This window comes from Calonectris borealis, chromosome 8, assembly GCF_964195595.1.
Source record: "Calonectris borealis chromosome 8, bCalBor7.hap1.2, whole genome shotgun sequence".
Taxonomy (NCBI): Eukaryota; Metazoa; Chordata; class Aves; order Procellariiformes; family Procellariidae; genus Calonectris; species Calonectris borealis.
Genome location: NC_134319.1, coordinates 11,747,827 through 11,769,292, shown reverse-complemented (window position 1 = coordinate 11,769,292; position 21,466 = coordinate 11,747,827). Strand labels below are relative to the sequence as shown.

The 21,466-nt window shown below is 65.8% G+C and overlaps 1 protein-coding gene across 1 annotated transcript; it reads right to left on the bottom strand.

Annotated features, from left to right (window-relative positions):
- Window positions 1-522: 522 nt before the first annotated feature.
- On the bottom strand, window positions 523-20,904 carry PTCH2 (patched 2). Its single transcript, XM_075157045.1, has 23 exons — window positions 20,836-20,904; window positions 20,312-20,504; window positions 10,126-10,315; window positions 9,934-10,003; window positions 9,606-9,697; window positions 7,467-7,662; window positions 7,245-7,366; window positions 6,734-6,881; window positions 6,371-6,502; window positions 6,138-6,293; window positions 5,921-6,013; window positions 5,707-5,832; window positions 5,509-5,627; window positions 4,973-5,378; window positions 4,576-4,888; window positions 4,268-4,410; window positions 3,998-4,178; window positions 3,172-3,455; window positions 2,420-2,557; window positions 2,128-2,270; window positions 1,777-1,876; window positions 1,105-1,350; window positions 523-936 (listed from the first exon to the last, which is right to left on the bottom strand). The coding sequence occupies exons 1-23, from the start codon at window positions 20,902-20,904 to the stop codon at window positions 523-525; spliced, it is 4,074 nt and encodes a 1,357-aa protein (XP_075013146.1).
- Window positions 20,905-21,466: the final 562 nt, after the last annotated feature.

The following is a 21,466-nucleotide window of genomic DNA, read 5'->3' as shown; positions in this document are numbered from 1 at the left end:
GGAGGTGACGGGGAGCAGGCAGTGACCCCACAGCGGGGGAGCTGGCAGGGCACCAAGCCCGCCTTGCCAGCAGCTCCAGAAACAGAGGAGGGGTTAGTGCTTCCATTTCTGGGAGGGGCAACAAGCCCGGGGCAGGGTAACCCCAAACCCTGTGTGGGAGGACACGGCACCATTGGCACAGCCCCAGGCTGGGGACATACGGGCACGGCATGGCCTGCACACAGCTTGCATAGAAGTGCCAGCCTGCCCTGCTGAGCCCCTTTACGGGGGGCACGGGGGGCCGGTCCTTCTTGGCTGAGACCAGGGGGCATTGCCGCTCCGGCGATTAGCAGCACAATGCGGGCGACCCTGCTCTGCACCCTCCCGTGCCCGCCGGGCTCTGGGGAGATGCTTTGCCCAGGAGCTGGCAACCTGCAGGGAGAGAGAAAGGAGGGGTCAGCCGGGCCCCTCTAAACCCAACCCACGCCCCCAAGCCACCGTGCATGAAGCCCCGGGGTAGGGTGCCTGTGTCCCCAAGCTCACCTAACGCTGGGTGCCTGCCCCACGGCGTCCAATGCTCTGCATCTCGAAGGCATTGGGCATGGCGGTGCCACCCGTGCTGGGCATGCTGGGCTCCTCCAGGCAGTCCCGCTCACCACTGGCGAAGCCCTCGGGGCCAAAGTTGGGGTAGGAGCCAGGCAGCGTGGGGTGCAGGGCCACTGTCACCGAAGCGGTGGCCGTGACGGTGGTGTAGCTGCCAGCGGGACCCTGCAGGTGGGTGCTGTAGGCAGGCAGGGCTGCAGGGGGGGCTGGCTGGGCACCCAGTGGGCAGTACTGCGGGTAGTCTCGGGGCAGCGCGGGGCACGGCTCCCCGAAGGGCAGGGAGGGTGTGGGCTGCGGGCCAGGAGCCTCCTTCTTCTCCTGGACCTCCGGGCTGTCCTTGTAGGGCTTCAGCACCTGGGGGGGGTAAACGGCGTGTGAGGGGTCCCAGCCACACCAAGAATCCCTCCGGTAACCCCACCAGGGTCACAGGAGACCCACAAGCCCCCGTCCCCTGGCTCTATCTGTGACCCTCTCCCAGGGGATGCCAGGGAGCCGGCGATGCCACAGCAGGCAGAGACTCACGGTGATGCGGGGGAAGCTGGGGTCCTTGCCGGCCTCCAGCAGGATGTGTGCCGGGGCAGGGGGCACGATGAAGGGTCCCCGGGGACTGCCTGGCCCCACGCTCTCCGCGTAGCGCTCCGTGTCCGAGGGGTCGGGAAAGGCGGCAGGCCAGGCTGGGGCACGTCGGACGTATAGCCCACCGGGGCCCAGGCATGGGGGCACCGGTTCCGGAGGGGGCAGGCGGGGGCCATTATCCACTGGGGATGCCTGGGGAGAGAAGGAACAGCGTCAGAGAGACAGGGGACATGCAGGGATGGAGGAGCAGGGGGTGGCAGGGAGTACGGGGTGATGCGAGGATGGGGCGAGGGCTGTGTGGGGTGAGGGAGATAGGAGGTGAGGCAGGGATGGGGTAAATGGGTCAGGGAGGGATGGGGGGAGTCCAGTGTGGGGTGAGGCAGGAGCGGGGTCATGCAGGTATGGGGCAAGTTGGATATGGGGCAGAGAAAGGATGGGGTACAGCAGGGATGGTACTGGGTGAGGGATGGGCTGAGGTGGGTACGAGGTGAGGTTGGGCCTGGGCAAGGCAAGGATGGGTATAGGGTGAAGGGGGGACAGGGTGAGGGGCAATGGGGGATGAAGAGGTGGGTTCAGGGTGGGGGAGGGACAGGGAGAGGTGGGACAGGGGTCTCGTACCTCGGGGGGTGGCCCGATGACGGAGAGCAGGACGGGCAGCAGCACCAGCCCGTTGAGCAGCCCCAGCAGCGTCAGGACGGTGAGCACGGCAAAGAAGTACCTGGGGGGGCCGCAGGCAGAGGGGGTAAGCAGGCACAGCCCCCATGAAGCCCATCCCACCCCAAACATGGCTACCCACACCACACACCCCAGCCTCCCCCCATGTCTCCCCAGCTCCCCTGCCAAGACATGCCCTCGCCAGCTGCCCCAAATCCGCACTGCCAGCCAGGGGGGCTGCCATGCTCACCAGCCCCCATTGCCAAAGCTTTTGGGGGGCAACAAGCGGCTGGTTTATGCCCCTCCGGCGCTCACCTCATGATGAAGTCAAACTCAGAGCCAGCCAACATGAGGACGCCCAGGAGGGTGGAGACGGCGCCGTCCATCACAGGGGCGAAAGTGTGCTCCAGCGCTGCGGCCGAGCGCACGTTCCTGCTCCCCGCAGCCGTCAGGAAACCCTGCATGGGATGGGGATGTCATGCAGGGCTCGTCCCTGTGTGCCACCCGTAACGTGGCCATCCATCGGCACATGGCCAAGGGGGTGAGGGTGCCAGGGGAGAGGGAACTGGGGCGCCCCATGGCTGGGCAGGGGTCTGCCTGTGCTCACCAAGGCCACATGGACAGTGAACTCCACACCGATGCCCACCGAGGCGATGAGGATGACCACGGGGATGGCGCTCAGCTTGATGCCCATCAGCCCCATGATGCCAAACAGCTCCACTGCCATCATGGCCAGGATGGAGACCTGGGGGGCGATGGGGTCAGTGAGGGGTGGCTCTGACCGGCTGTCCCCTCTGCCCCTCCGCCTGGCATACCCAATCCTACCCCTCCATATAGGGCAGCCTCACCCCGTTGCCCCTTTTCCCTCTATTTGGGGTGTCCCTCTGTTCCATCTATTGGGGTGGCCCTCACCCTCCTCTGCATGGGTGTCCCCAAACCCCTGCCCACTACATACGTTCCCTTCATAAGGGGTGTCCCTGACCCCTCCATATGGGTTGCCCACCTGCTGACATCTCCATACGGGTGTTCCCCCACACTCCTCTGCATAGATGTCCCCAGACCCCTGTCCCCTCCATATGTTCCCTTCATAAGCGATGTCCCTGATCCCTCCATATGGGTGTTCCCCATCCACTGCCACCTCCATATGGGTGCCTCTTCCACCCAGGGTGCCCCTCGCCACCCCATCGCCCCATCCCCATGAAGCAGGTACCCAGGGCCACCCAGCAGGATGGGAGCAGGGATGCTCCCTGGATGTCCTGGGATGATCCCTGCTCCAGTTGGATGTCCCTGTCCCTATCCATCAGGAGGGCAGCGCGGCCGGTCACCCCCCGGTCCCCATGCATCGGGGTGCGTACTCACGATGATGCCGGCCGTCCAGGGGTTGAGCAGCAGCAGGGCACAGACGAGGAAGGTGCAGGCCAGCAGGATGCTGATGGCCAGCAGGAACCAGTGGCGCAGGCCGATGTACTGCTCCCAGAAGAGGAAGGGGTAGCCGCTGGGGTAGCTCAGCACCCCGTGGCGCTGGGCGGCCTCCCGGCAGATGGCCCGCACGCTCTCGATCGCCTCCACGAAGTCGGCCGTGCGACGCAGCCCGCTCAGGTAGAAGGGGAACTGGGCAAACTCCAGTGGCTGGGCTGCCGGGACTGGAGAGGAGATCACGGGCAGTATGGAGGTCCAGGCAGCATGGGGGCACCCCAGCCACACCAGCCTGAAGGCAGCCCAGGCAGCCCGATGCCTGGTTGGGTACCACGGGGCTGGGGAGCACGCAGGGAGCAGACTGGGGGCAAGGGGGAGGGGGTTTCTCTGCCAGCAGGATGCTTGTGGGGTAGGGGGTCACGGGGAGCAGGGGAATGTTTGTGGGACAGAGGGGGAACAGAGTGGAGGGGCTTCTTTGCGGTGAGATGCTCATGGGCTGGAGCAGGGAGGTGTTGCTGCAGCAGGAGGGCGAAGGGCAGGGGGGGTGCGCAGTGGGATGCTCAGGGTGTGGGGTGCAGGGGGAGGAGCGTGGGGCGCGGGGAAGCAGGGCAGTTTCTCTACCAGAAGATGCTGATGGGACAAGGGATGCGGGGGGGTTTCTCTTCAGGGGGATGCTTGCGGGGCAGGGAAGGTGCAGGGAGTGGGGTCCTCTGCAGGGGGATGCCGGGAGGTAGGAGGGGGCTGTGGGGAGCCCACCGCGCTCACTCACTTCGCAGGTTCTCGCCCGTGGTGTCGTACTTGTCATGGATCCACTCGGGCGGCGGGGGGTAGAAGTTGGCCTGGGAGGCAGCGAAGCCCAGGGGGTCATTGCTGGCCCACACCGTCAAGCAGATGTAGAAGGTGTCAGGGGGGATGATGCCGTTCTCGTCCACCAGCCGCCGCGTGGTCAGCTATGAGGAGAGAGCAGGAGCGGGCATGAGCAGGGCAGCGGGCACAGTGTCATCCCTAGCCCGGTTGCCCCAGCCCTGTCCCCACACACCTGATTGAAGTTGAAGGGCTCCTTCTTGTTGCCGGTCTGGATTAGGAGCTTGTACGCCAGCGCCCCGTCCTCGGAGCCATTGCGGTAGCTGTCATGAGTGATGCGCCCAGCTTGCCAGTCCCTGTCGAAGGTGGCCTGGAGCCCTGAGGACGCAGCGCAAGGGGTGAGCATCCCTTGGGGCACACCACCCTGCACGGCATCCCATGTGCGCCAGAGAGGTGGTGCCAGCAGGACGGGCACTCAGAAACCCTAGGCCAATGGGGAGGGTGCAGGTTTGGGAGGGCATAGAGAAGAGGAATGTCCCTCACCTCGCAGCCAGTCCTGGAAGTAATGGAGCCACATCTTGGGCAGGTCACGGTTGCCCTCCCGCACCACGTACTTGACGGTGCTGAAGGCCTGGTGCAGGCTGAGCAGCGCGGCTTGGGCGCCCGGGTAGTGGAAGCCGCCCTTGGTGACGATGAACATGTTGTAGAAGGAGAAGTACTTGAACTGGGCCGAGATGAAGGCGTGTGCCTTGGTGTCCCGTGGCACGATGTCTGTCAGGTAGAGCCCGTCGTGCACCATGGTGGTGCCGTAGAGGCTCAGTCCCAGCAGCGCCAGGAACAGCACCGCTACCACCGCCTGCGGGGACAGCAGGGGGGTCAGGCAGGGCCCCGTGCCACCCACCCGCCTCGGGTGGCACCGCCGGGGCCGTCCCCACTTCACCTTGGTCCGGGTCCGCAGAAGGAGCGGGGCGTACTTCTCCCGGGCGAAGTCGGCGAGGCTCCAGCGGCAGAAGGGCAGGGGGACGCACTCCCGCCCGCCCTTGGCCTCATCCAGCTGGGCCAGCAGGTCCCGGGTGGAGCTGGATGGGGCAAAGACCTGCGAGCCCAGGGGGTCGGTGGGGGGCAGCAGGACGGCGGGCGAGGTGCACACCTGGGAGGTGGGCGGCAGGACGGTGACGACATGGTGGCCCGAGGGGTCGCACCGGGTGAAGGCTTGCACGGTGGTTGTGATCTGGGTGCTGGTGGCCATGCTGGGGTGCCCATAAGGGGAGGGGTGGCAGGCATGGTTGTCGTTGGCGTCAGCGAGCTCCTGGGGTTGGATCTGGATGACCCGCGAGGAGCAAGGGCTGTGGGGAGAGAGGAAAGGAGGAGAGAGGGAAGGAGGAGAAGATGTTGAGGGAGAGGAGCAGAGTCACCCCATGCTTCTGGGGGAGACCCATGGAGTCAGCTCCATCCTGGCCACCCCGGTGCTGGTACCTGTAGAAGCAGCAGAGGATGTCGAGCCGACGTTTCTCCCGGCGGTGCAGGTCCAGGCTCAGGATGGCGGGGAAGACGAAAAGCACCATGGCGAAGTTGAACACCACAACCACCGCAGCCTGCGGGCGGGGAGGCACGTGTCAGAGCGGGGTCTGGCCATCCCTTCCTGCCCCCCCCGGAGAGGGACCCTGGCCCTACCTGGAGGGAGAAGGCACGCAGGGCAGGGATGGGCACCAGGGCTGCCATGAAGAAGGCAATCATGTTGCTGACGGAGGTGAGAGCCACACTGGTCCCCGTGCGCTTCAGGCACTCGCCCGTCCGCTCCTGCGGGGATAGAGGGAGGGGGTGACAAGAGAGGCCACAGGGAGGCGGGAGGGGGCTGGGGAGCCCCCAGGCAGGGCTCGGTGCTCACCTTGAAGGGGATGTGCTGGCTGGTCTCGGTGAAGGCGTGAGCCAAGAGGAACATGTCGTCCACACCAATGCCAAGGGCCAGGAAGGGCAGGACCTGCCAGAGAGCAGCCAGCGTCAGTGGAAGGGACATGGCCACCACTCAGGAGGGGACCCAGACACCTCGCAGCCCCCAGGGTCCCACCAGCCCCGCAGTACCCGGCTCTTCCCCCAGCACATACCTGGGTGGTGGCTGCGTTGAAGGAGATGCCCAGCAGTGAGCAAAGCCCCAGGCCAGAGGCCACAGAGAGAGCCACAAGCAGGACCCCGGCCAGGCCCACGGCCCCTTGGGACTTGGAGCAGTCCCACCGCAGCATGGTGACGCAGGCGTAGGCCAGCTGGAAGAGCACAGCGGGTTAGTGGGGACAGGGGGGCGAGGGAGGGATGGCGGGGGACAGAGAGGGGGCACACACACCATGAGGAGGTAGCCCCCGGCCACTCGGATGGCGCTGACGTCGGAGAAGGACTTCATGATGTCGTTGAGCGTGGTGGTGGAGAAAGCATGGACACTCTGCGTGGCGTTGGGCGGGATGGAGTCCTGCGCCAGCTGTCAGAGGCGCACCCCGTTAGAGGAGTCAGGACCCCCTCCACTCCCCAGTACATCCCCCCCAGAGTCACCCAGGGTATCAGCATCGCCACTGAGGGTCCCTAGGGACCCACTGGACCACAACAGGGCGGTGCCAGGACCTGTGGCCACATGAAAACCTGGGTGCAGGGGGATGCCACACACAGGCTCACCCCTGCCCAGCCCCACATGGGGGCTGTTCCCAGTGCCCACCTCCACGAATTTCCTCTGCCAGGCCTCCAGGATGGCACCCGCCTTCTCCTCGCTCCAGCTGATGTCATGGATCTCATAGTCATCCTTGAAGTGCTCAAAGAGCTGCCGGGGGCTCATGAGGAGGAACATGGTCTGCAGGGCCTCGGCGCTGGGGGACAGGCATGCACCTCGCTGGGACCGGCTGCAGCACCCCGGGATGCAGGAATGGGTCCGTCCCCCACCCCACGGCTCCCATCCCCACTGCGGACACCCAGGAGAGGACCGAGGCATCCCGCCCCCCCTCGCCCCCCTCGCTCTGACGCACTGCCCCGCTCACCAGCCCCATTCCCTCGCCAGCCTCACACGCTCTCCCAGGCAGCCCCACAGCCCCTCTTACAGCCAGGGCGGGTTCCCATGGGCATCAGATGAGGACGAGGAGAAGGGAACCCTGTCCCAAACCATCCCGGGAGCGAGTGCTGTGGCTGGGCCCCGGCGCCGTGCCTGGGGACGCCCGCACTGCAGCGGCTCTCACCGTAGCAGCTTGCCCTGGGAGTCTTTGGTCGTGCCGCCTAAAATCAGCTCCTCCTGCCAGCGCATGAACTTCCTGGAGAAGCCGTGGCAGCCCCCTGAGAGCTCGGCCGGGATGTCAGGGCTCTGCGAGTGGAGGGGAGGTGTCAGGGACGCAGGACCGTGGGGCAGGCAGGAGAGCAGCAAGCCTCCGCACCCCTCCCGGTCCCCACGGGCTGTGACACACCTGCTGGCTCTGCTTGTTGGGGGCACTGGGCGGGCACTGGGGGTCCCTGGGATCCAGGCAGGGCCGCTCCATGTAAGCCTGTCCCACCTCTGCCTTGTCCAGCAGCTCTTTGAAGCCTTCCAGGGATGTGAACTGCCCCAGCTCCTCCATCAGCTGCAGAGGGTCCAGGTTGCTCCACTGGATGTCCGGGCGGCCCCTGGGGAGAGAGGGGCATTGGGTTGATGGAGGATGCCAAAACCCACATGCGGTGGTACCACTGCCTCCCTATCCCATGCATGGGGCCGTGCCTGCGGGCCCCGGGGGTGCCCTCGAAGGCAGGGTGCGAGGCTGCAGAGGAGCAGCATCAGTCCCCAGCGCATCCCCTACCCCCTCCCGGGGCCGCTTGCGGCATCCCCTGTGCCCTGTGCGGCTCAGCGGGCCGTGCCCGAGTCAAGTAGCGTGCATGATCCTGTTAGGCTGGGACAAAGCGGGGGGAGCCGGCCCCACCGCTCGGCCCCGCTTTGTGCGAGCAGTCAGGCCGATTACTGCCCGCGGGCTAACATCTTGATAGAGGGGAGCAGGCAGGCAAGGGCTCCCGGCATCCCTTCCAGCCCTTCCTGCCGTCTCCCCCCAAGCTGGAGGTTTTCGGGCTCAGCAGAGGTTCTGGGGGCTCAGGATGGTGCTGGCAGCTGGGCACAGACCAGGTCCTTGGAGGTCCAGCGGGACCCCAGGGGACTTGAGTAGCCGGGAAAAGGGGCTTTTCCATTGCCTGTGGGTGCTCTGCTCCCTCCGTCCCAGCCCGGGGTGCCAGGGGCCAGCTCCCAGCCTCGCTCGGCTTCTTTTTTAAGACAGAAAGGACGCACAAAAAAGCCAATAACCCAGCCCAGCGCTCCAAAGAGGGGAAGAAAAAGCCCCGAGCGAGTGTGGGCTCTGGGGAGAAATGCAGCCTAATAATTCATGAAGGCTGGCTGGGCCGGAGCCGGCCGCTCGAGATTCCCACATACCAACCGGAGCTGCTGCTGCTTCCAAAGAGAGCCCCTTTTATCTGCTTTCGCTTGCTTCACTGAGCCAGGGCAAATCCTTTTGTCTTTCCATAGATTGCTGCTCTTTGTTCTCCCAGCTCCCGCCCAGCTCACCCCTTGGCGTTAAAAAGGGGGACGAGTCCCCATGGGCTGGCCAGCTCTCAGCCGGGGTGCCCACCCGGGCACCCACTCACCCGATTGCGAGGAGAGATGGCTCCCACCGCTGCTGCGGGTGCCACCCTGCCTGCCACGTACCCCAGCACCAGGATGCTGCCCACCCCAGCGGACGATGCCACCAGCATCCCGCTCGGCATGGCCATCCCAGCCCCACTCACTCCCGCTCCCGGCTGCTCCCTAGGCTGGGACGGGGAGAATCTGAGGTCTTGGGGGGACAAAGCCGGTCCCCCAGTCCTGGCTGGGGATGCTGCGGCCCCTTCCCCCTCCTCCCGTCCAGCAGCAGCCTGAATAAGGCCACTATTTCATCTGTTTGGCAAGGGGCAGCTTTCAGAGCAGCATTAGCATGAGAAAGCGCGGGGCTGCGTTTGCTGACAATGCACAAGCCGCCCCGGCTCTCCCGGACAAACACACGCGTAAACAGAAGGAATGTGGGGAGGGCTCCCCCCGCCCAGTCCGGGGTCCCCAGCCCCACCACCGCGGTGCAGGGAGCTGGCTGGGAGTCACCCGCCACCCATCCCGGGGACTCCGCGCCCTCTGTGTCCCTGGGCACAGCTGAGGAGCGTGGGTGCCTCCTCGCCATTGTGGCACCCACTTGCGGGGGAGCAGCCCCAGGGACCTGCCTGCGGCACGGCCTCTGTCCCCGTGTCCCCATCCCTGGCTGGTGTGACCGCATGGCACGGCAGGTATGGGCAGCTCTTGCCCATGGGGTGCAGACCCCCCCACAGTGGTGCAGCCCTGCCCGTGCCACCAAGGCCAGGTGGACAAGGACAGGGACCTTGCCCAGGGTGTTGACCCAACAGGATGAGCAATGGTGGCAGGACCATACTGGGGCCAGGCAAGACAAGCAGCAACACCAAGGGACCAGGCTGCACGGGGAGGACAGGCACAGCCCCTTGGCAGCCCCCTCAGCCCCTGCTCCCAAGCGCACCTCCCGCACCCCAGGACGGCCCCCCAAACTCACGGGAGGTAGGCTGAGCCTCCCTGCAGCTTGGCGCCTTCCCAGAAGCAGTCCAGCGGCGTCAGGATCACACAGGGGAACAGCTTCTCTATCATCTGCAGGAGGAGGAGATGCGAGGGGTCAGCAGGGATGCATCAGGCCCCCCCGCTCCCCCCTTCAGCCCTACTGGGCTGCCCAAACCTGCACCCTCCCACACAGGAGCTGGTGGTGCCTTTGCAGCACCCGGGGCTGGCAAGCCCCGGCCCCACCATGGCCCATCCGCTGCCCGTTTCTTGGGGGACCAGTCCCCCTTGGGGGCTTCCCTGGGAGCCACGCCATGCCTGCCACTCACCCTCTCGATCATGCCGTTCTCAATGATGGGGACACCCGACTTGTAGCAGATCTTATTCAAATCCCACGATCTGGAAAGGCAGAAAGAGGAGCTGAGGACAGGCATCATCCCACGGGGGACATGGCAAGGGGTGTGGGGGACACACAGGACATGGTGGGGGTCCCCGTTCCCCCCATCCAGAGCCGGACTCACTTTCCGTACAGCGAGACTTGGACTTTGCTGGCGGCCAGGGCCGCCTCGAGGTGGAGCTGCAGGGCCTCCTGCGTCAGGATGTTCTCCCCATCCCGCTTCGGGGTCTGGATCAGCATTTGGGAGGTGTAGACGGACTCCTCGCCCAGCTTCTCCTTGGTGTAGCGCAGCTCCTGGCTCACCCGGCTGCCCGCTGCGGAGGGGACCGCAACGTGCCCTGTCAGTGCCAAGGCTGGCAGAGCCCCCATCCCACCAACCTATCCTGCCCATCGGGATGCCCAGGGAAGGGGCCGGGCAGGAGCAAGGCTCCACAGCACCAGGTGGTGCCACATTAACCCAGGGGAGCTTCTTGCCATAGGGTTCCCCAGCTGCTGCATCCTCTGGGCGCTCGCATCCAGGGGACCCAAGCAGGCAGCACCCCAGCCCACGCCGGACCAGGCATTCCCCTTCCCACCGACACAGCCCCAGAGCGGCTCGTTGGCTTTGCTTTCCCTGAAAAAACCCCACAGATGGAAAGCTGGCGAAGCGGATGGGACGCATCCTGCCCCCTCCCACTCATGTGCTGCAGCGGGTGCCGCAGATACCCAACACAACCGGACCCCGACGCAGCGAGTGAAACTGGGGACACCCCACCCTGTCCCTGCCCAGCTGCTCCCTGGCACCCTGAGGCGGGCAGCGTTTTGGCCAGCGGATGGACATAAGGAGAGGTGGGCACCCCAAAACCCCTGCAGGTGCAGGCTGCCCCAGGAGGGGCTTGGGGACAGGGGAGGGACACGGTGCTGGAGAGCTCCACAGGATCCCTCTCCTCCCGCCCAGGCTCCGGGATCCATCCCCGACCGCAGCAGGAGCGTTCCGAGCACGGCGAGGCTGAGGTTTCCAGGAGAAGCCGCCGACCTTATTTGCAGCCGCCTCGGTGTGGAAGAGAAATCCCCGCCGGCCAGCGCGGCTGGGGTTGAGCTCAAACCCTGCGTGGCCTTTTGCATGGCAGGGCACCGTCCCAGGGACAGCTGTCCCCATCCCTACCGAAGGAGGGGCTCCCATCCCTCCTGGCACAGCAAAGGGGGCACGACACAGCCCGCAGGAGGGTGGGAGGCCAAGCCTGAGACCCCTAAGCGCAACACCCGGCCGCCCTGCTCCCAGCCCCCTGCCCGGCAGGGCGGATGCTGCATGTAGCCCCCGCCCCGTGCCACCCACCAGGGATGCCCCAGAGTCCCCGGTGTCGGGGCGCATCCCAAGGCAGCGCTGCTGGTGGGGGGGAGGCCGCCTCCTGCCCAGCCCCGGGTGCTGGGGAAGGGGGGGGGTCAGGATTCATCCGTGCTGGGACGCTCCCTCAGCAAGAGGCGGGGGCCCCGGCGGGCCTGGCCCCCCGCCAGCGCCGAGGAGGCCAGAGCGAGACCGCAAATAAGGAGCAGAATCTTCCCTTTTAATGACTTATTATATGGGTTGGTGTTTTTTTTGGTGGTTTTTTTCCTGCTTTTTGGGAATGGGGGGGGAAGCGTCTTTATTGTTCCTGGCTGGGCCGGGAAGCAGCTGGTGTCCATCAGATGCCAGTTGGAATAGAGGTTGTGCCAGGGCCGGGGAGGGGGGGACACGGCCGCGGCCTTTGTGTGTGTGTCAGAGGGGATGGCGGCGCCTGGGGCGAGGGGACAAGGACACAGGGAGGGTGGGTGTCACAGGGCGGGGGGGGAACCCGTTCCCTTCCCGGCAGGCTGGGAGGTCGGGCAGGAGGTGCACCGAGTTGCTCTGATCTCAGCCGCGCCACCCACGCTGAACCCCGGGCGGGTGGTGGGAGACGGCGATGGGGGGTGCCCAGCATCGCTGCCACTCCCAGGGGACGCATCCTGCTGCGCCGCGCGGGCATCTCCGCTGAGCACGGCCGCGGGAGGAGCCGCACATCTGCAAGCGTGGAGTGGGGGGGAGCCCCCCAAAAAATTAAAAAAAAAAAAAAAGAGAAAATAAAAAGCCGTCCCTTGTAATTAGTGTTAATTTGGAACAGGGCACTGCGAGCCGTCAGCAAGCTTCAAAGGCCGTGAGGAAGCCTCAAATTCCAACACCCTAATTAACCAAAGAGCAACATGAAAAGACAAGGCAGCGCACACAGGGCTGCCAAGGACACTTCAAACGGGCGCGCGCCCGCCGGCCGGCCGGCCCAGGGCCGGGAGCGGGGCGAGACGCCCCACGCCGCACGCAGCCCCCCGGCCCAGGGAGGGGGCCGGGGGGGCGCCCCGATACCAACAATGAGCACGTTAATGAGGAACTGTATGTAAATTCTTCCTTTTTTTTTTTTTTATTCCAATTAACAAAGGGAGCCCTCGGCTTTTTCATGCAAAGGGCCCTCTGGTTCCAATCAGGCGCCCCAGTCCTGCTTATTAACAGCCCGCTCCACTCCCCAACGGGGGCTGCTTTTGCCCCCCGTATCCCCACACCGGGCAAAGGGACCCCCACGTTCCCCAAAATCTCACAGCGGGGCCTGGGGCAGGACAGTCCCCGGAAGCAGCCGTGTCTTGCGCGAGCATCCTCCCCGGGGTGGGCGCCACTTCTGGGTACCACTGGCTGGGGGTTTCACGGGGTGCAGGCATGCAGCAGCGTGGGCTGGGAGGTGGATGGGACCCCATGCCCACCCACATCCCAAACACCCAGGGTGGGGAGCGGGCCCCCACCATGCCCAAGCAGGGAGGGTGCCAGGGAGGGGATGGGGTCCCCGGCAGTGAGGGCAGCTGCGTGTGCGGCTGCCTCCCGCCCGTGGGCCACGCCGGGGAGCCCTCCCCGTAATTACAGCATCCGCCGCAAAATTACAGAGCAGGGCGGGAGCCTCCCTGCCCCCTTCCCGGCCACCCTGCCTGAGCCGCCCCCCCCGCCACCGCTCCCCAAACCCTCCTGGCACAGGACACACGGCCACGGCGCTGCAGCCAGCTCACCCTCGCCCACCCTTGCCCAGCGGGACCAGCTTGTGCCCTCCTCTGCCTTGGTGGGTGCAGGGACAGCAGCACCCTCTGCCTGATGCCAGTCCCCCTGCACCCTCCAGCCATGGGTAGCCCCAGGCTGGCAGGGGGTGGGGGGGCAAGGGGTTGCTCCTGCTCCCAGCCAGGACAGAGCCCCAGCCCCCACGTTGCACCCCTGCCCAGGAAGACGCAAGCTCACCCCACATCCCCCCAAGGGCTGCAGGCACCCCCCAGACCCAGCTCAGAGGGTTTGAGATCAGAGGAGCCCATGCCGGCTCCTGCTGTCCCCGACGCAGCTGCAACCTCCCCGGCACAGGGTTCGCCCCCACACAGCCACCCCACCTGGCATGACAGCAAGGGGATGTCCCGCCGTGCCTACCCAGGACAGGAGGCGGGCAAACCCCACGGGGGCCTTGTCCCCAGGCACCCACGGGTGGGGGACAGCAGGCTGAGCACGCCGGGGCAGCATGCCCGGGCAGCACTGGGAGGGCAGTGGGTCGCGGCAGGCTGCCAGCCCCACACCGAGCCCTCCCTGCCTGGCAAGGGCAAAGGGGCCAGAGGCGAGGGGGGGGGCCAGGGGAGGTGCTGGGGGCCACAGAGAGGCACCAGTGTCCCCCTGGGAGACGCATGCTGCTGCAAGGACCACTCTGTGTCCCCCCAGGGCAGATGGAGGCTGTGCCACCGCTCTGCAGATGGGACCTGGGCACCACCAGCAGCCACCACTACCGCTTGGGTGACCTGGATGTGAGAGGGAGGGAGCACGCCTGGGTACATGTCCTCACTTGGCCTCCAAAAATCAGGCCCTGTCCTCCTGCCTGTTGTAACAGGGCTATGGGATGTGATGACAAGTGTGGCGAGGCCCAGATTCGGCTGGTGCACAGGGGATGCTGCAGCCCTGTCCCAGGGCCATGCCAGCCCTGACCCCAGCTCCAGCCGTGCCCCCCAGAGAGGGAAGAGCTGGGGGCAGTAAAGGGGGGTCTCCTGGGGAGCAGCCTTCTTTCCACAGCACCACATCCCAGTGCCAGGGCTAGAAACCCCTGCTCAAGTCCACAGCTGGGAGGGGGGCAAGGTCATGCTGAGATCGCCCGGGAAAAGCCATCCCCATGGGGACCCCGCTCTACAGCACCCCCCCACCGCAACAAGGGGCAAATGCCGGACCGCTGAGCACACGGTATGGACAGAGCACGTCACACCAGCAGACATGCCTGCCCCTGGACGATGAAAGCCCCCAGGGGTCACGAAGAGATGGTGGCATCATCCCGCATCCCGTGCACCATCCCGGCGGGAAGGGGTCCCGAGGCACCGCCCCGAGCATCTCTCAACCGGCCGCTTCCCCGTGCCGAGCGGCGTGCAAGCCGGAGGCCACCTTCAAAGTGTTGTGGGGCGGATTAGCTGGATTAGGGAGGCAGTGAAAGGACCCATGCTGCTCCGGAGGAAGTCTCGCCCAGGGCACGCTGAAAGAGCCATTTTTACCTGTCCCGGCCGCTACCGCCAGCCTCGACAAAAGCCCCGTGGCCCCGTCCTGTCAAAACACGTCCTCCCGGCCCCATTCACCCCACGGCGCGGGGCTGGCCCCAGGGAAAGGGGGGGTGCGTGGCAGATGGGTGTCCCCAGCAGCGGCGAGGGATGAACGTTGCCGCTGCCCCAGCGCCTCCAACCAAACCCGGCCCCACCAAAGGGGCTCCCACCGCCCGGCTAAGTCAAGAGGGGCGGCAGAAGTGGGGGATGCCTTCAAAAAGCCAGCGGCGGAGGGGCTGAAAGGGCCTGTTTGAGGCCGGCTCCCCGGTCGTCGGCCCCGGCCAAACCCTTTTGTTTAACGGCAGAGCTAAATTAATGTCTTTATTACCCCAAATCGCGGGGCGGCGGTTCCCAGCGCGGGCGGGGGGGCAGCCGGCAGCTCGCACCGCCCCGGCCCGCACTGAGGGGACAGCGCGACCCCCGAAAAAGAGAGAAAAAAAAAAAAGGGGGGAGAGGGGATTCAGTTGGGAACTATTCACCGCTAAGACTCCTGTCAGCATTGACATAAATTTCCACTGGTGTTGGCATTTAGGCATTTGCCATTTCCATATGTATAGGGCTGCCTGTACTAATTATGCTAATCACCCCCTCTGTTGGCTGCTGTGAAAAATGGCCACATTAGGCACTCCACTGCTTGCTAATGTCACTTAATGTGTGGTTGAAACATACATTCATCCCCCTCTGAATGGTGAAATTTTTCCACATTGCTGGCTTCATTCAGGCAAGAAATGAATTTTTTGAACTCAGACCACTTTTCCAGGCCCGAGGGAGAGGCAGATAATAAAACCCTCTTCTCGGGCCCTGGCGCTGCCCCCTCCCAGCCGCCAAATAACATTTAAAACGCAAAAAAAGAGCCCCCTCCCTATGTCCGTGGATACGTCTAAGTTTAAAAAAAAAAAAAAACACAACACAACACTTTCTAGGAAATAAAAAAAAAAATATATAAGTTGAAAAGCAAAGCAAAATGGATGGGGGCAGATAAGCCACAGCCATCTGTAAAGAGTCTCCCAAACCTTTTGGGTTAATTAGCAAAATTTTCCAGCCCAAAAAAGCTGACCGAGCTGTCAAGAAAGGGAAAAGGAAAAGCAAGAGGTTTCACGCTCGCCTCCCGAAGATAAATAAGGCAAACTGCCTGCGCCCCATCTTCGGGCAGGCGGGGGGCTGCTGGGTGAGGCCCCCCCCCCGAGAAGAAAGGTCCTTTCAGAGCCAGTCGGGGCTGTGAGGGAAAAGGTGCTTTGGAGCAGAGGGCAGAGCCAGGCGGGCGAGTTTTTGGGATAACGGGGACCTCAGCACCCCATGGCAGCAACGCCCCGGCTGCCCCTCGCTCCTCTAAGCCCCCGAGGATGGGGGCACAGGGTCCCCAAAGACGCCCAGACCCTGTGAACAGAGAGGACTGCAGGGTCCCGAAGAAAAAAATCCCACCGGGCCAGGCAGGGGGTCCCCAGGGCAGCGCTGGGAACCCCGGGAGGCCCCTTCCCCCCCTATGGGGCGATACCTGTGTCACTGCACCCAGAGAGGAGTGGGGACCCTGTCCCCACAGGACGCCAGTCTGGGGACGGAGCGGGGACGTGGCAGCCCGGGAGCCGCCCCTTGGGCACGAGGCCGGCTCAGGCCAGATCCCAGCGGGTGCCTCGCTGCCCTTGCCGCAGGGACGAGCTGCCATCAGAGCCCCCCATGTTGCCGGCACCAGCCCCATGCAGCCCCCCAGCCCGGCTTCACCCGCTCCTTCCTCAGCCCCTGCACCGACATCTCACCCCACAAAACCCACCCGCCGGCAGCAACAAGACCACCCACCTCTCCCCGTGCCCACCCAGGAATGGCCACGGCACCTTGCTCCCCCACACCCCCCCGTGGGTTCCACCATGTAGAGTGGGAACAGGGGCTGGGAAGAGGGGCCGTACGGATAGCCTCCCCGGGGGAGAGGTGGGGTGGGGAGGGCGCTGAATCCCCATCTTTGGCTTTTCATTGTGGCTTTCCCATCCCCGATGCCCCTCTCTCTGCAAAGACGGAGCCAGCCGGGGTCTCCTCTCCTGCTCGCCCCTGCTGTAGGGGGAGCCCCTGGGCTGCCCCCCAGCCCTGCCCTGGGTGCCGAGGAGGGGACAAGTTCTATTGCAGAGGTCAAGGAAGGACAAAAACTATTGCCAAGGGGGCTGGGGGTGTCTCGGCTTCATGCCCCAAGCTGAGAACAAGGCAGCAAATTCCCCTTGCCCCCATACCATGCACCCATTTCATCCCACTGGCGCATTCAGGGTGTCCCTGACCCCTGCAGGAGAGGATCGGGGTCTTCTCTGGGGAGACTCAGCAACTCTTTGAGAGCACGACGGCTGCACGGGGCGCTGGGCTGTTCCGGTTAGGAATTAACCCGGCCTTCCTTTGAACCAGCCCTCGGCGCTATAAATCAGGCAGGCCCATTCACCACCCAGGGCTCTGCCTGCCCGGAGCTCGCCGCCCCGGCCCCTTGGCCCTACAGACGCCCTGGGAGAGCCGGGAACAGCTGCCAGGTGTCTAGAGGTAACTCAACACTCGCCGCTAGCCGGGATTTCAAAGCCTCTGAGTGGCTAATTGCTTCAGAGGAGCCTAATTGAACATTTCCACAGTCGAGTCCAATTTATGGGGTGACACAGCCTCCCTCCATCTCCCAAACAGGGATGCGGGTCAGGCACAACCCCAGGGCAGCACCAGCACCCCCCAGCCTGTGGGGCTGAGGACACTCCTCAAATCAGGACAGGGGACCCTGCGCTTTCCAGTGATGGCTGAGGTCACAGCCCAGGCTCAGGGGGACCCATCAGGGGACCTGCCATCAGCACAGCCCCAACACTGACCCCAGCCATGGGGCCAAAGCAGGGCTGCCCACCCTATTCCTCTGGGGAGGGACAGCAGCATGGTGCCCCCATGGGAAGCAGCTCTCTTCCCTCCCCTGCCCGCCAGGTCCCCGGCTCCTGGAGGGCTGAGCTCAGCCTGCAGTGGGGACAGCCTGGCACAGGGTCACGCTCCACTCCTGCGGGGTTGGGACCCCACCTGGGTGAGATGGTTTGGGTTGGAGCATCACCAACCCACATCCCTCAGGCTGGCTAGGCAGAGGCAAGTGAGCCGGTACAGCCCGGCTTCAGGGAGTCATCGGAGGCTTCCTGGGATCCTCAGCCACCCAGCCTCCGAGCTGGGGGATCGGCTGGGACCTACTGGCCTAGGATGATAGGACCAGGACTCCCTGCACACAGGACTCTGCCCCTTAAACTCCTCATGGCGCTGCCTCGGGGCTGCGATGGACCATGCTCCTGCAAACACCTCCCCACACATACCCAGAGAAGGCAGGAGCTGGGGTCCCCCGGCATCCTGGGGATCCCAAGACTTTGGGGCCAGGCTGATGGGGGCACCCAGCTTTGCCAGCCTGGGGGCAAGGGCTGCGCTGCCTTGACCCGGCACAGCAGTACCAGGCTCGCTGCAGAGGGACATGCACACCAGCCACCCTGCCGTACACCTGGGGACGGCAGAAAGTGGTGGCTGAGAGAATCCAGAAGCAGCTTAAAGCGCTCAGGATGCAACCACACAGTTTGGGAAATTGCGTCCTGCTCCCCAGGGGCAGCCCAGGCCCTCCTGCCCCCCAGTAACACATATCCCCACACCAGATCAGGGAGGGCTGGGTACACCCCAGGACACCAGGGAATGCTTTGATCTCACCAGAAAATACAGAGGTAGAGGCCAGTGGAGAGGCAAGCCCCCATGGATAGTTTTGGGGAAGGAAGGCAGCCCCACAGCTGATAGATGAGACTGAAAAAGCCACTGCAAACCTTCCACATCCTGACCCACGCAACCCCATCAGGGACCCCACAGGACTAAAGGCACCCTGGCCACATCATCCTTGGTGGTCACAGGTAGTGCCAACACCTGAGGACAGCCTCGGGGCCAAGCCACCCAGGAGCAAGGCACAGAGGGGTCTGCCCCAAGTGCACATTCCTGGGGGAAGAGCCCTCCCAGGAAGGCCACGGGGGCCCCCAAGAGCACCCCCAGCACCCCAGGTGCTGCATATCCGGAGCAGGGGGTGTGCGCAGACCCCAGTGCACCCATCGCCCAGGAAGGGACAGGACACCCCAGGTCAGCGGTGTTTCACTGTGGGCTAAAAAAAAAAATCCAGCTCCTGACACCAAAGAAGATGCCCCAGCCATAAGAAAGAGCCAGTTCCTTGGAGAGGCCCCTGGCACCCGCGCTACAGCCACACCACAGCGGGGGGGAAGATCCTCTAAGAGCAGCCGCAGTGCCTCCTGGCTGTACCCATGAGCTGGGAAGCACAGTGGGGCACAGATGTGTGTGCAGGAAAAGCCGGGTGTCTGGGCACTTCCAGCCGTCCCCAGGCTCGGCCCCTTCCCCATCCCACTCTCCACCCCGATGCACCACAAGTCCCATTCCCTCTCAACAGGAACAACCGCAGCCACTTCCCTGGCTCCGGCCACAGTTGCAAGAAACGCCGACTCCTTGCAACCCCAAAAGCACAATAAAAATCCGATGGAGCCGAAGTCAAGACCCGGAGCAAGGGAACCACGGAGGGAGCACGTCCCTCCTCCAGCAGCCACCGCTCAGGCGCCGGCCGGACCAGGAGGTATCACTGGATTTCTCTGCTACGTGTTGCAGAGGAAAGGGTTGATGGAGACGAGACCTAAGGGGGGGACAAACACCCCTCGGGAGTGGGGAGCAGGTGGGAGAGCTGGGCATTCCTGGGCAGGAGTGCGTGCGTGCATCTGTGTGCGAGTAGCGAGGGAGCGCAGGGCCTTTTTTTTTTTAAATAAAAAAAAAAAGGGGGTGGGAGAGCAAAGTTGCTTCTATTGTTGAACCAAATCCAAGAGTAGCTGAGGACCACACAGGGAGCGGGGCGTGGGGGAGGAGGCAGCGCTCCCGCACAAAGATGGCTGACACCCCTCCGCTGAGCAACATCTGCCCCTGCACAGCACCCCGCCGGGGACCCCAGGCTGGGAGACCCCCCCCCGGCCAGGGCCGGGCAGGGATCGGGGGGTGCAATGCGGGGTGCTGCTCCCCCGGGATCCCCAAAGCAGGAAAGAGGCACAGGGAAAGCGAATCCCAGCGCTGGGGAGCAGAGCTGCAGGGAGAGGGAAGAGAAAATCCACGCTGGAGTTATTAATAACAAAGGAGGGGGATCAGCCACTTCCACTCGGAAACGGGGATTTGCTCCTGCCTGACCCTGCCCGCTGCTCCGTCCCCGCCGGGCAGGGGTCCGCAGCCGGGACCGGCAACTCCGCGGCGCCGGCTCTGTCCGGGTACGGGGCTGCGACCGCCCCCGGGGGCTCTTCCCGCGGGGAAAGGGTCCGGAGGCGGGAGAGCGGAACCGCGGGAAGGGGGTGCCCACGCGTGGGCACACGCGCGCTCGGTCGGCGGCAAACACCATCCCGGCCCCACGTGTCCGCTCGTGCGGGGACGCGACCGCGGGGAACCCCGCGGGGACACGCGTAGGGGTCCCTTTGCGACTCAGCACCACGCACCCGCGCAAGACGCTGCCCGAACGGCCGCGCAGACGGGACCTCCGCTCGCGGGCATCCACGGCCCCATCCTCCGCGGCCCCGCACGCAGGGATCCCGGCGGCATCCTCCTCCCGCCCCGCTCCCGCGCTGTCACCTGCCTCCGGGCCGGCCCCGCACCTCCGCGCCCCGCGGGGCGGACAAAGCCGCGGCCGGGAGCGGGACCGTTCCCACGGGCGGCTGAGGCCGTGGGGCCGCGCTTACCTTCCACCCAGAGGTGTTCGATGTCGGTCTCGATGGAGGCCACCCGCAGCCCCACGGCCAGCGCCCCGAACACCAGCAGCCCCACGAAGAGCACCTTCCCGCAGTGCCGCTGGATCCGGCAGCCCAGGGCGAAGAGCAGCGCCTGAAAGCGGGCCCGCAGCCACAGCGGGGCCCTTTGGCCCACGGCCCTGCCCTGGGGAGAGGGCGAGGATCAGGCTGAGAGCGGATAAGGGGAGCCCCTGCCCGGGGAGGGGGGATCCCGCAGCGGGGCGGGATGCCCGCGGCGGCCACGCTCGGTGGGCTGCGGAGCGGAACCGGGACCCCTCCGGCACCCGCGATGCTGGGGGTCCCCAGCCGGGGAGAGAGCGGGACCCTGAGCCGGGGGACAGGGGGGCACCCACACCCGCTCCGCGGCCCCCCTCCCCAGCCCGCCCCGGGCTCCTCCGCCCTCCCTCCGCGCAGCCCGAGCCCCCCCATCCCCGGTCCGGAGCCCCCCGCGGCAGCGGGCGATGCTCGTCCCTTACCTCAGGCAGCGGCTTGCGGCGGGCGGCGCGGAGCGGCGGCGGCGCGGAGCGGGGGGGCTCGGCCGGCATGGCGGGGCGGCTGGCGGGGCTGGGCACCCCCCGTTATGTGGGGCCGAGCGCGGCGGCCCCCATGCGCGCGGCGGGGCCGGTGGTGCCGGTGGCGGTGCAGCGCGGTGCCGGTGCGGAGGGCTGTGTGCCGCCGGCCGCCCGCCGCGCCTCTAAAGGGGAGGCGGGGGCGGGGGGCGCCGGGGCCGCGCCGCCGCCGCCGCTCCCATTGGCCGCCGCCGCCGCGGCAGCGCCCATCGCCGCTGCTAGGCAACGGCGCGCCCGCCGCCGGCGGCCACACACGGCGGCACCCCCCCCGCCCGCCCCCCCGCCCCGCTCGGCCCGGCCCGGCCTCGCCGCGGGGGGGAGCGCGGCGGCGGCAGCGGCGGCGGCACCGGGGGCGGCCCGGAGCGGGCCGCCCCGCCCGCGGGCAACGGCACCCCCCGCGCTCGGGGCTGCCGCCTCCCTCCCACCCCGGGACCCCCCCCCACCGACACCCCCAGGGATGGGCAGGTCCGTGCCCCCCAGCCGCACCGCAGGGGTGCGCACCCCCACTCTGTGACCCCCGGGGGTGGGGATCCCCTAC